We start from the raw sequence: 14,448 nt of genomic DNA, 5'->3' as shown, positions 1-14,448 counted from the left end.
TTTGTGGGAAGAAGACATGATGCTACACACTGGTAAATATTTCCATGTTCCAACTGTTCTGAGACGTGTTGCAGGTCAAATTAAAAATGACCTAATTTTTACCTTAAAATGGTATATATTCTTAGTTTTAACATTTGATATGTTTTTGATTGATTGTGAATAGAATATGGATTTATGAGATTTGCAAATCATTGTATTCTGTTTTTATTAAAATTTTACGCAGTTTTTTTTTTATTGGGGTTGTATACTGTATATACCTTCAGAGCAATAAATCTTGGGCATTGATACAATTTTGCCTCTAAGCACCACCAAATAGATTTGGAATGAAGTAAGGGGTTACAAATATTGTGTTATTCATTTAGGAATTTATACATAGTCCCTTCATATTGACAGGTTTAAAACTAATTGTGAAATTGACTCTAGGCTGATAATCAGTCTATCCTGACTATACTGATATGCTCATGTCATTTCCCCTATTTAAACATCTGAAGAAATTGTACATTGTTATCCACACAGGCCCTCAGGCCCATATCATTTAAAGACTAGACTACTGCAACTCGTTCTTGGCAAGTTTAATTCTCTCACAGCACTTGACACCACTTCATTGCTACATTCTTCTGACTGACTTCCTGTAGCTTCACATTTAAAACACTGATCTTTGTCCATAAAGCCAAAAATGGACCTATTTACTTTAAAGCACTCAGGTGTCGCACCGCACCACATTTCCTCAGATCTGAATAACTGGGTCACTAGTGGTCTTCAAATGAAATGTACAGCAAATGCTATCATTTTTTCATAAGTGAACCAATATCATGTATTCCTAAGACTTCAAAGCACTTCTGTAAGTCACTCTGGTTATGGAGTCACCCAAAAGCCATACTGTAAATGTAAATGTTAGTGGTGGTAGAAAATATCAATACACATGAGTGTATCGAATGTCAAAAATGCAATATCGATATTAAAATAAACTTCATACAAGATATATAACAGTTGTTTTGTTTTGAGTTTATATGCTGACCGCTAGATAGATGGCAGTCTTTTTATCACTGGACTTAAACAGTGACAGGAAGTATTATCGTAAGGGCACACTACTAATTTCAGCGTTAATATTCACCAGTTTCCTGGGGCGCAGCTGTAAAAATGATTATGGGCATAACTTCGGCCAAAAGTGGTTTAAAGAACAGTGCTATATATGCCTGGGAGTGCAGGACATGCATTCTGACTGCTTTCTCCACCATTATAGAAGAAATAATAGTCTTTCTTATTCTTTACTTTCTTGCCTCCCTAGGATTGTTGCTTTAAGATGTAAAAGACCAGTTAGCGCTCAGACCAGGCTTCTACAACTAGCCTAATACTAATAGCAATACTACTAATAAAATACAATAACCAGCATCAATCCCATTTCATATTAGGTGTCTTAAATGAATATGTGCATACAGTATGTTTAAAAAAATATTTAAAAAGATTACCATGTTAGGTACAATGATAATAATTGGCGATGAGGTGTGTTACGGGTAACGCCGGCACAGGTTCCATAGTTTGGTCTCAAACTACTAAGGTCTCAGGGTTAGTAGTGTCATTTTAGATGTAAATAATGCTAATGCAGATCCCACTTTGTTTGGGTTGAATTGTTTTTGCTAATGCTTGCATATGGTGATGTGTTCTTAATGACAGATTTTTTCAATTGTATCCTTTTCCTTAAATAAGAAATATCCCAATATGCATCGCAAAATATCTTTTTTTTTTTTTTTTTTTATTCCAGTGCAACTCCTCATCTGAAAGCAATTGATTTTCCTCCCACCCAGCAACAAAAAGGCCTTCGTGCTTCCCCGCACCATTCATCCATCGGATGAGTATTGGGTGTATAATTGGAAGTGTGTGATTGAAGTCTCCCCAATAGCCCTTCTTTAAAAGTGAGACATGTAGAGCTAATGGTGTGCCTACGCTGTTTCCCATGACCTGCTCGGGACTGTGAATCATTTCCGTGAGGTAGCTGACAGGACATTACTGTAGGCCTGCTTCAGATCCACACAGAGCTTTGGCTGTGAAAATGAGCAAATTCGTTTATACCATACTTTCGAATAGAAATGTTTTGCCATGCATGCACAATTAAAGATTATTTTCTTTTACTAGAAGAGTTTGCGTGCAAAAAAATAGAAAAAAGCTTTTCTGAGAATACAAACTATGTTTTCGTGATTTCGTGTTTAAATTCCAGCAATGCCGTAGCCATTTGTGGCTGGAATTGAAGACAGCCTAAACCTGAGCCAGCGAGCTGTACTGTCTATGTTCTTTGGGGGGGGAAAGGGATGGCATACCTTATTTCCTGTTAAACACAACAACACTAGCCAATCGTGGGCTTTTCATTGCTTCTCCATGAGTGTACAAAGTACTTTCTTTGAGCGGGTTACACTGCCTGAAAGGTATCGAACTTGTGTCCTGGAAGAATCACATCTTAAATTTCACCCTCCCCGGGTGGTAGCTTTTATACGCTAGGGCTGAGTTAGCTAGAGGGAGTGAACTGGAGGAAGAAATTGACTTGAAATCATTCTATTAAGGCTTATGTGGGTAAAAATGTCAAAACTATTTTACTAACAGAGTCTACTGAAGATTTTTTTCAAGCGAGGAAAAAAAACAGCACACATTTGCAGAGAGCACATAAACAATGCGTACACTCGCACGCTTTTATTTTTTCTGCTTTGAATTATTATTTTTGGCCGGTCTCAGTGCTTTAAACCTTTAATAACCAGTACGTGTTTCACTCTTCCTGCGGTGTCTGTGAAAACCGAACTCTCCTCATTAACAGTCAGCAGACACAAAATCCTCATTTACATCTTGCATGCAATTAATCAGAATGCACAAATTAGCAGTTTTCCAGGATCTGACTTCAAATCTCAGGTTGTAAATGCCTGTGTGCAGCTTTTTCTATTTTTTTCTTTTTTACGAGCACTGGTAATTGGGAATGATTTTCCCGAGAGAATCGTGAAGAAATATGGAGGTGCTGTTTTATATTTATGTGTTGTTGGATATAGGGTATGTTTATTAAGAGGCAAAATATATAAAAATAAATAAATAAATAAATAAATAAATAAATAAATAAATAAATAAATAAATAAATAAATAAATAGCTGAATTAAATGCCAAATTATATAAACACTACATTCTTGCTGCTGAATCAAACTAAACTCATTTTAAAGGCACTGTTAATGATGGTCTAATTGGCTTTAGTCAATTTGTGGTAAAACGAAAACAAAAGCATGTTTCAGCATACAACCAGGGAAAGCAGACTTTTGCACAGTGGGCTGGAAATTGCCGTATGTATTCCTCCTTGTCAGTTATGCAGCATAATTGCCTGTCTTTCTGCCAAAGCTCAGTGAAATTGGATAGAAATTTCCCTCACAAATAATGCGCTTTAAGCATGCCTACCTCAGCCAGGTGATTAGAGAGTCCTTCTCCATCTTTTAGCCATTTCCACTGGATGTAATTGCGGAGAATTACTTTCTACATTGAATCGGATTTTTATTCTGTGCTATTTTATAAATCTTTGCTTAAGAAAAAGTGTGAATGGGATACAAGTCGGCATTTGGACCATATTAACATATTTGCATTGGTAAAAATGAATGAATTTATATTTAATTATTAGTAAATGCGTTATACTTTCATTATTACGAAAGCGACTAATAATTTGTGAGCGATGTTTTATATGTAGATTGATTTCCCCTCGCTAAGCTGTTTCTCATGCACGTTATCTCAACTGCCACTACGTGAATATGGCAACACTACGGAGATTGAGGCGTGTTCTGGGATTCACATGGAATAAAGATTAACATGGCAGAGGTAGAGCTGCATCTTACTGGAGACAGAACCGCCAGAACGTCTGTCGTTTTTTCCACTGCATCGAATCGCATTGTGTTGAATCGAATGAAAATCATGGGGTTGAATCGTATCGCATCACATCGGTAGCTGCTTCATATGTATTTTTCATGTATCATATCATTGGCTATGCACCAAGATAATCATGAACATGCACATCACTAATGCATACAGTAGAACCACACTGGAGGTATCTGTGTGTGAGAATGTGTGTGTGAAAACCAAAGGTTCATATCCTGTACAATTTCACACCACATTTCTGTATTTTCTCTCATTCTTTAGAGCAGCAAAAGTAAAAGGTGTGATCTGTCATCAGTACAGCATTGACATCAAGTGATTATTAATAAAAACATAAGACGTATCCTATCGTATGAAGCGCCGTTCGGAAGACGAGATGCTTAACCTGCGGTATCCATAATCTTTTATATGATGAATGATTTTGTTGGTATTCTTTATTTTCTTCACGGAAACCACATTAATCTCAGATTTGATGAAAGCCTTGTCTGATTTTATTTATTTTATTTTATCTATTTATGTGTTTGCAGGGGAGCTGTACATCGGCGGTGTGGGGAAAAGCATGTACAACAGTCTGCCGAAGCTGATTGCATCTCGAGACGGTTATCAAGGCTGCCTGGCCTCTGTGGACCTCAACGGCAGGCTGCCAGACCTCATCAGTGATGCCCTACATAAGGTGGGCCAAGTGGAGAAAGGATGTGATGGTGAGTATCTGTTTCCTTTTCTAGTGCATTTCCATGAAATTTTCCACTCTCCAATTTGGTCATGTTTATTCCTTTCTCTTTGACTAAATCTAGACTAGTAGAACTGGCATGCAAAAGAGTTTACCAAGATACAAGCAAATCCAGGTCATTTCTAAAGAAGCTGCTACTAGTCCTTAGCTCTGTGTTTTCTGTTATGTAGCTTTATGTTGTTAAATGTAGCACCAGGGTTCTGGAGGAACGTTGTCTCACTTCACTGTGTACTGCGTCAGCTACACATGGTTAAAATGACAATGAAAGTTTTTTAGACTTGAATTAGTAGCTGATGTACTATAAATAACATTATTTAAAAAAAACAATTCTTAACTTACTTTCAAAAGGATTAGAAATCGTATAAAATATCACAAAAGGTTTTTCCAGACCTGTACATAAAGTGTAAAAAACTCTTGCATTTTCATATCAATATTATTGCCATAAAATTCTTGGACAACTAGGAGTCTGTCCGACAGCTGACCAATGACCCATGAGATCACGAACATGCCCACCTACAGGATTTCTGTTAGAAAGACTGATCTATTAAGTACAAACTGCCTACTGCTTCTCAATTCTACATCTCAGTGCTCATATTGTTGCTACTGGCTATTAGCTTTCAGAACAAAAATACAATAAAATGCTTCATCCTAATTGGTTAATCCTGTTTCTCATCACAGCAGCTTATAGGGAAGGTGAAAGCTTAGTGGGTAGGGCATTGGACATTGGACAAAGGTCATGACTTCAAACACCAGCCACTTCAAGCTTCCACTCTTGGGCCCCTGAGCAAGGCCCTTAACTCCATAGCTGCTCAGTTGTATAAGTGAGATAATTGTAAGTCGCTGTGGCTGAGTGCTTCTGCCAAATGCTCTACATGTAAATTCTTCAAATAGAACTCGAAACTTCACTTGTTTCTTTTTGCTGTTTTTCCATCAAGATTTTCAAACCGTATTTATCGATAGTCGGATATAAATCCCGTCCCATGTGCCCCTCCTGATTTGATCCGTTCCTGAAAGTCTTCTATATTCTCTATTCTCATCGATGCTTCCTCCATTCCCACAGCCGGCCCAGGCACTACCTGCTCGGAGGACTCGTGCTCACATCAGGGGGTGTGTCTCCAGCAGTGGGAGGGCTTCACCTGCGACTGCACCATGACCACGTACGGCGGCCCTCGCTGCAGCGATCGTGAGTACCTTTTACCCCATCCTTGAGTTTCAAGAGCCGCTGTTCAGTTCAGCTGAACCATGGAGACGTCTCATTAGCCGTGCATATTAGCCTTGTGTTTGTGCACTACAGACACCTGTAAATGTTTGAGATGCAAAATATGCTAATTAGCAGATTCTATTAGTGCAGCAGGAAACACGAAGGCCTCGCTTATATCTCCTAGTAACCCAGTAATGCGGAGAGCTGCTGTGTGGCCTGTGTGTTATTTACTAATTATGCGCTGAGCTTTAGTCACCATGGCGCACAGCTAAAGCGATCCCGCCGTCCTAATGAATGTGCAGCGACACTGTGTATATAGTGGTTTCGTCATCTTGTCACATTCCGACGACGATTCTCCTGAGACGTGCTGATCAGGACAGAAAACAGGAAAGATAGAATTTACTTTCCAAATATGATCTGCAGGTAAGTGTGTGTGTGTGTGTGTGTGTGTGTGTGTGTGTGTGTGTGTGTGTGTGTGTGTGTGTGCATGTGTGGGTTTGGATTAGCAAGCAAAGAAGCAGCAGGAGGAAATTAATTGAGCCTTTAATTCTGTTTTTGTTGTCTGCTTAAAAACATTATTGCTCTAACAAAACACAGAGTAATGCCACTATATCGGTCGCTTCATACACACTGTAATATGAGTCGTTATTCAGTGTTTCGGCTACTTAGCCCCGACTGTGAACTCCTAAATATCATTCTGTCAGTGAACATAATTTTTCTTTCAATTAGTGTCAACACAAAACCTTTGCCCTTTAGGCATTTAAAGATAATAACTGATTTGCGTAGCTGCGTGGCTGCGTAGCCTCCCGCGTCACGCATATCAAACAGCCGCACGAGACGCGAAAGTGTCATATGTCTCGCGTAATTAAACGACAACTGAAAGCTCAAGCAGCAGACCCCAATGCACCTCAGTGTTTGTTTACGAAAGCTGCGGATTATACAGAGTGTGGATACATGTGCGAATGTTTAAACGCAGGTGAAAAGGCGAGCTGTGCTAGAAAACAGAATTCTTCCTCCATTACATTTCAGTGAAGGCACTCTAAGTGGCAAGTAAGTCAAGGCTGCAGCATGTTTAAATTACAAGGAAGATTTTTACAGGGAAATACAAATTGAGGTTTCTGAGCTTTTTATGTTCTCCAGTGATATTGACACAAATATGATAATATATCTTATAATTATAATTGGCAAAAGAACGAGGGAAAAAATCGTATCGTAAGAGCAGAAAAGTAATTCATTATCTATTATTGATCACTGTTTTAGAAGCAATTTAGTAAGCAAATATTTTGCTCAGTTAAATATTGCAATATTTCTGAATGCATACTTTTGGTATGGATAATGAGCTCCAATTTTATTTCGTATTGTTAATCAGACTTCATTACATGGGACCTTCCGTTTGAAGATGGTACGATTGAAGCGACAGTTTTTCGACCAGTTTCCAGTTTGTTTGTTTTTTTTTGTTTGTTTTTTTTTTATTAACTTTTTTAAATAAAGATTCTGGATTGCACAATGTTCTACTCAATCTTACATACACTTATATCTCTTTGTTGGACTACCTATTGCTTTGACTGAGGCATGCATTTTTTTGTGGGATCGCTTTGGCAATATCAGAACTTTTTTTTTTTTCCACCATAAAAAAGTTGCAATAATTTTTCGCCAAGATCTTGTATTGAGGATGGTACAGTCAGGGTCTGGACTTTGTGAAGTCCAATCCATGTGTGATGAATATTTCCCAAGCTACCTAAGCACTCTTTTACAATTTAACCAGAAGAAATCCTGGCATTTTTATCTTGAAATATGCTTGTTGTGTCAGGGAAGAAAAATCCATTGATGGAAAAATGTTCATTGAGTAATTTAGTATATGCAGGTTGTCAGCTGACCTGATTTGTTACATACTGTAACGTTGCTGAACCAAGACCTGTCCAACTGGGGTAACCCCAGATCATAACACTGCCCCCTACAGGCTTGTATGGTAGGCATGATGGTTGCATCGTTTTGGTGACATTTGGTGGTGACATTTTTTTTGGCCAGGAAGTATATAATATCAGGTCTTTTTCCATCTACCAACAAATTTCAAGTGGAAAAACGATTTGCTAACCTGCATTCACAAATGTGCACACCCTTTCAGAAGATTTAAAATTAAGCAATTACATTCGCTGTCATGTTGAAAAATAATCATTAAAACCCTTTTATCACTGAAGTGATTCTGTTCAACCCCAAGAGCAGAGATATGATCAGCTGCTTGGGTGTTTTTTCTTGTTTCTATGCGACTGCTAAAGCCTCGATCTACGAATACAGCAGGTACGGGATCTCATTGTTTGGAAAGTATCATTGAGAAAACCGGTACAAAATAATTCCCAACGCATTAGCTGTACCCTGGAACATAGTGAAGGCCTTCATCATCAACAAATGAAGAAAATAGGGCACTGCAGTGATATTATCAAGTACAGAATGTCTCTCTGAAATTGATGAAAGGATATGAAGAAAACGTATTCCAGAGGCTGCCATGAGGCACAGAAACATTAAAGGAGCTGCAGGAGTATCTGCCAAGTCCCGGTCACTCTCTGCATGTGACAACATTCTCTTCTCTTCTTCACATGTCTGGGCTTTGGGGTAGAGTGGTGAGATGGAAGCCCAAGAAACAAAAAATAAAAATCGTCCAAGCCTGTTAAAATCAACCTGCTGTAATACTTCGAGTTATGGTCTGATAAGAACAAGATTTTACAACATTTGAACAACTTTTTAGTCTACATTTTAATAGAGATTTTTTTTCCAAAAAAAACTAAATGATTATCATCTGGGGAACACTATACACATAGTGAAGCATGGAGGTGGCATAATCATGTTATTGGTGCTCCAGTCAGAATTGAAGGAATCATGGGCAGCCTAAACTATTTCTGTGAAACGAAAATTCATTTTGTAAATGAATCTTTTTAATGAAATATACACACAGCAGGAGCAATACGTCATTTTTAATGCATTTTCTGTTCATCATTGTAAAGTTGCAGTAAATTGCTCATTTAGCATCAGTTGAAATAAAAATGTTTTGTTAATTAGATAGCAGAGTCTAACTTCATTCAATCGTTTTATTTATAGTATGCAAAATCACAGGTTAACCTGTTGTAGTATCACATTGTAATATAACATCTTTTTCTGGTTCTGAAAAAAATGCCATTGAGGAGCCAAAACCATTAACTTTCAACATTAAGTTGATTCGGTTTAAAAATTTTTTTGTTATAAGTAAAAATATGCATGAGGCTGTGTTTTTGTTTCTCCATTAAGTAAAGAGTTGAGCAAAATGTTTCTCCAATATTAACTGACATGCCGGTTAGCTCCGCCCCCATTCTCACGTGTTTGCAGGGCTCTTAGCCCATGCTTTAAAAAAAAAGGTAAATTAAGGATGTTTTAGCTAGCATTAATTTCATTACAATTCATTCTTAGATGTAGAGCAGCCTTAACAATGGATATTATCTCAAAGCAGCTTTACAAAGTTAAAGTGGTTATTAAGTTGTATAATAAATTGTCTAAGTTTAGTGACTATAAGTTTGTTTCTTTACAGTTGTAAGTTTATTTAATGAATAAGACATTGGTGACTGTGAAATGGAAGATGGCATGAGTAAAAAAAGCGAACCCGTCCTCATCTCGGTTGTACCAAATGTCCGTTCAATGCAGTTCCATCATTGATGAGGTGTGCAGTGACAGGTGCTTAAATGCAAAACAGCTCATGCAAACTGTGGTCCTGAGCCATTGGAGCAGACTATTGATATTAATTACAGTCCAAATCCATCCGTTTTGAGTTTCTCAGTAACTTCATGGATCTTTAGGCTGTTGAGGTGGAACCACCCCCAGTTGCACTCGAAGAGAACTCCATCCAATTTTGGATACTGTATACCATATTTATCACAGATGTCACCAAAGAAATCTCAACCAGAAAATGGCTGAAACAGCACTTTGTGAAGCTGATTTATTTTTTAAATTGTTCAAATAACTATTCAACTAATGTATATCGCCTTGCTGTTGTTTGGCTGTGGCGGATTTATCCCAACTACCTCCCTATGAAGTAGTTAGGATAAATAGTAGTAGTTCCTGAATAATGCATGCAGTCTCCTTTGACCTGAATAACTGAATAATAATGAAGTACTTAACAGAAGGGGTTAAAACGGAAAAAGAGAAGCATTTTCTCTGTGTCAGCGGCAGTGTATGCGCTTCTGTCTCGGCGTGATTAATGTTCAAATCACACTCCTTTTTGTCTAAATGAGCAGTGCAGTAATACGTACGAAACGTTAAAAAGAAATAGTGCAATACTATGTACATAAGTGCTCAGTGAAAGTTCTGAAAGGGGAAATATTATACTGATTTGTTTAATAGTCATGACCAAAGATTAATATGGTAAGTGAACCAGCTGTGCAGTTATTTCTGTGGTACTGTAGGGACTGAAGTCATATTGGCAATTCCAGTGTTCAATCCAGTGCTAAGGGTTTCAAATAAATGAACCATTTAAGTAAATTATATTGATTTATGGTTACTGGATTTGGACATGGAACAGACTTTAGATGACCACATTTTGATTTAATGATGCACTTCTGTGTGAAAAATACTAATGCATTGTCTGAGGAACAAACATGGTTGAATGTAGATGTAGTAGGGTAGTAGTAGTAATAGTGGTGGTAGTTGTAGTGGTTGTAGGGTAGTATTAGACATTGTAGGAGGGTAGTAGTGGTAGTTGTAGTAGTTGTAGTTGTAGTAGGGTAGTATTAGTCATTGTAGTAGGGTCGTAGTAGTAATAGTGGTGGTAGTTGTAGTAGTTGTAGATGTAGTAGGGTAGTAGTAATAGTGGTGGTAGTTGTAGTGGTTGTAGTTGTAGTAGTTGTAGTTGTAGTTGTAGTAGGGTAGTAGTAGTAATAGTGGTGGTAGTTGTAGTTGTTGTAGTTGTAGTAGTTGTTGTAGTAGGGTAGTAGTAGTAATAGTGGTGGTAGTTGTAGTAGTTGTAGTTGTAGTAGGGTAGTAGGAGTAATAGTGGTGGTAGTTGTTGTAGTTGTAGTTGTAGTAGGGTAGTAGTAGTAATAGTGGTGGTAGTTGTAGTGGTTGTAGTTGTAGTAGTTGTAGTTGTAGTAGGGTAGTAGTAGTAATAGTGGTGGTAGTTGTAGTAGTTGTAGTTGTAGTAGGGTAGTAGGAGTAATAGTGGTGGTAGTTGTTGTAGTTGTAGTAGGGTAGTAGTAGTAATAGTGGTGGTAGTTGTAGTAGTTGTAGTTGTAGTAGGGTAGTAGGAGTAATAGTGGTGGTAGTTGTTGTAGTTGTAGTAGGGTAGTAGTAGTAATAGTGGTGGTAGTTGTAGTAGTTGTAGTTGTAGTAGGGTAGTAGGAGTAATAGTGGTGGTAGTTGTAGTAGGGTAGTAGGAGTAATAGTGGTGGTAGTTGTAGTAGTTGTAGTTGTAGTAGGGTAGTAGGAGTAATAGTGGTGGTAGTTGTAGTAGTTGTAGTTGTAGTAGGGTAGTAGGAGTAATAGTGGTGGTATTAGTAGTAGTTGTAGTAGTTGTAGTTGTAGTAGGGTAGTAGTAGTAATAGTGGTGGTAGTTGTAGTAGTTGTAGTTGTAGTAGGGTAGTAGGAGTAATAGTGGTGGTATTAGTAGTAGTTGTAGTTGTAGTAGGGTAGTAGTAGTAATAGTGGTGGTAGTTGTAGTAGTTGTAGTTGTAGTAGGGTAGTAGGAGTAATAGTGGTGGTATTAGTAGTAGTTGTAGTTGTAGTAGTTGTAGTTGTAGTAGGGTAGTAGGAGTAATAGTGGTGGTAGTTGTAGTAGTTGTAGTTGTAGTAGGGTAGTAGTAGTAATAGTGGTGGTAGTTGTAGTAGTTGTAGTTGTAGTAGGGTAGTAGTAGTAATAGTGGTGGTAGTTGTAGTAGTTGTAGTTGTAGTAGGGTAGTAGGAGTAATAGTGGTGGTATTAGTAGTAGTTGTAGTTGTAGTAGGGTAGTAGTAGTAATAGTGGTGGTAGTTGTAGTAGTTGTAGTTGTAGTAGGGTAGTAGGAGTAATAGTGGTGGTATTAGTAGTAGTTGTAGTTGTAGTAGTTGTAGTTGTAGTAGGGTAGTAGGAGTAATAGTGGTGGTAGTTGTAGTAGTTGTAGTTGTAGTAGGGTAGTAGTAGTAATAGTGGTGGTAGTTGTAGTAGTTGTAGTTGTAGTAGGGTAGTAGTAGTAATAGTGGTGGTAGTTGTAGTAGTTGTAGTTGTAGTAGGGTAGTAGGAGTAATAGTGGTGGTATTAGTAGTAGTTGTAGTTGTAGTAGGGTAGTAGTAGTAATAGTGGTGGTAGTTGTAGTAGTTGTAGTTGTAGTAGGGTAGTAGGAGTAATAGTGGTGGTATTAGTAGTAGTTGTAGTTGTAGTAGTTGTAGTTGTAGTAGGGTAGTAGGAGTAATAGTGGTGGTAGTTGTAGTAGTTGTAGTTGTAGTAGGGTAGTAGTAGTAATAGTGGTGGTAGTTGTAGTAGTTGTAGTTGTAGTAGGGTAGTAGTAGTAATAGTGGTGGTAGTTGTAGTAGTTGTAGTTGTAGTAGGGTAGTAGTAGTAATAGTGGTGGTAGTTGTTGTAGTTGTAGTAGGGTAGTAGTAGTAATAGTGGTGGTAGTTGTTGTAGTTGTAGTAGGGTAGTAGTAGTAATAGTGGTGGTATTAGTAGTAGTAATAATAGTAGTTATAGTAGTGGTAATAGTATTAATAATACTAATGGGTTAAGTAGTTTTTATAAAGACATTTATTAATATGACTCTCCAGTAAACGAGATCATTCACTAGAATTAATGGGGAATATCATTCTGACAGTGCAGTGGATTTTTTTAGATGTGTAGTTATGTACTGATGCATCTGTTAGACTACTAAGTGTTGTGTTGAGCTTGTTTTGCAGATGTTCCACAATATCTACAGCAAAATTATTTAAAAATCGTCTGTGAATTACTTTTTTTTTGTAGAAAATATATATCAACATAAACACTGAAAAATCTGAATTGAGAATTCCGCAGTGCTGTAGTACATGACACCAACTTTAGAGATGATATGGGACTAAGAGATTACATGCCCTATTCCTCACTCTAAATATATCATCAACATTCAATTGATGCACATTGTAGTTGTGTTTAATAGAGTAGATAAGAAAGTATTTATTTAAATTATGTTTGTCATAAACTGTAAATGAATTACACTGTTTATTCTTGATGAAACATGATTTCTTTTTTCAGCCACAAATATTAATAAACACGCACAAACCCACACATGCAGTCTCACACATTAATCCAACACCACCAGTGTCTTCATCTGGTCGCTGAAACACTGATGTTATCGATTGAGTGAGATGATACGTTTCTGCTGATTGTAATGTAGCTTTGAGCCTCCACAGCCATTTATCCATGTATCTACTAAAGCTTGTATAGAATGCAGAGTGGGAAGGACAAAAAGAGAGAGAGAGAGAGAGAGAGAGAGAGAGAGAGAGAGAGAGAGAGAGAGAGAGAGAGAGAGAGAGAGAGATACGATGCATAGCTCATTAGCTTCTGCAGACAAACACAGCTTTTTCCTGAAAGTACCAAATACATCATCTGCTCTTTGAGATTTTCAGATCTATATTTATTTTTCTTTTTGGATTTTCACAGTATTAATGACAGAGGCAGGAAGCTGCAAGAGCTAAAAGTTTTATCAGACCAGGAATGTGGTTTTGACCTGAAGCTTAAAGTTCTTACGAACACATTATTTATATATATATATGGTTCCTTATTTGCCATATTAATAAATATTTCAGTGTTTTTCCATAAAGACACAGTATAAAGAACAGTGAGGAGTGTAGGAATATAGTGACATCTGACAGTCAAATAAAAACTCATAAAATGCTGTGGTTGCTTTTCTTGGTGCTGTTTTTGGGTTATTTGTTATAAAATGAAGGACGCCATTTTGCCCACAGGATTCCTGATGTAAAATATTCAGACTATGTTATATGTAATTAGAGCTAGTGTATGATGTTATACCTTACGTCATTTCCTAAAATTAGACACTCCACATTCATCAGCCAAGGTTATCCGAGCCTCCTGCCTAAAGGACACACTGGGCTGTTTGCTGTGACCGTGTGTGAGTGTGTATGTGTGTGTGTGTGTGTGTGTGTATGTGTGTGTGTGTGTGTGTGCGTGTGTGTGTGTGCGTGTGTGTGTGTGTGTGTGTGTGTGTGTGTCTTTTGTTTCCTTCCGACACTCAGCCCCCAGCCCTCTGTATTACATTAAATAAATGTAGTGACCGCATGTTTCGTGTCATGCCTGGCAGCATCGGACTGGACTGCAGTCACTTTTCTCCCAGACCAGCTGCTCAATAGTCTTTAGATTTCACACAAATTTCACATTGCTTTCCAGGACCGAGCTTCCATAGCAGTGATAATCATGAAGTCTGACTTGGGGGACCAGCGTTCCTGATTACAGGCTCTGGAATTAGTTTCACTTCACAGGATTGATTCTTGATTTTGCCGAGTTTGCGTCTCTGTTCTGTTTGTTTACTCACGATGTATGCAAAGCAGTAAAAGCAGTTTTGGGTGGTTTACTAAAATACATGTGTGAACCGTATGCTGTGGTGCTCTACACAGAACCTGGAACCTACAGTACAAAGACATACACAGTAT

At 37.7% G+C, this 14,448-nt stretch overlaps 1 protein-coding gene across 10 annotated transcripts in view; it reads left to right on the top strand.

Annotated features, from left to right (window-relative positions):
* The window catches only part of nrxn2a (neurexin 2a), a 408,435-nt gene that overhangs the window by 212,285 nt on the left and 181,702 nt on the right, over positions 1 to 14,448 (top strand). For all 10 annotated transcript variants that reach the window (XM_083565425.1, XM_083565433.1, XM_083565432.1 and 7 more), the window contains 2 exons: positions 4,416 to 4,589; positions 5,679 to 5,801. In XM_083565425.1, the coding sequence (XP_083421551.1) occupies positions 4,416 to 4,589; positions 5,679 to 5,801 (297 nt within the window). The remainder of the gene's footprint in view (positions 1 to 4,415; positions 4,590 to 5,678; positions 5,802 to 14,448) is intronic.

Source organism: Silurus aristotelis (assembly GCF_946808225.1).
Source record: "Silurus aristotelis genome assembly, chromosome: 16".
Lineage (NCBI taxonomy): Eukaryota > Metazoa > Chordata > Actinopteri > Siluriformes > Siluridae > Silurus > Silurus aristotelis.
Note: the sequence above shows the minus strand (reverse complement) of the source record. Positions and strands in the feature narration are given on the sequence as shown.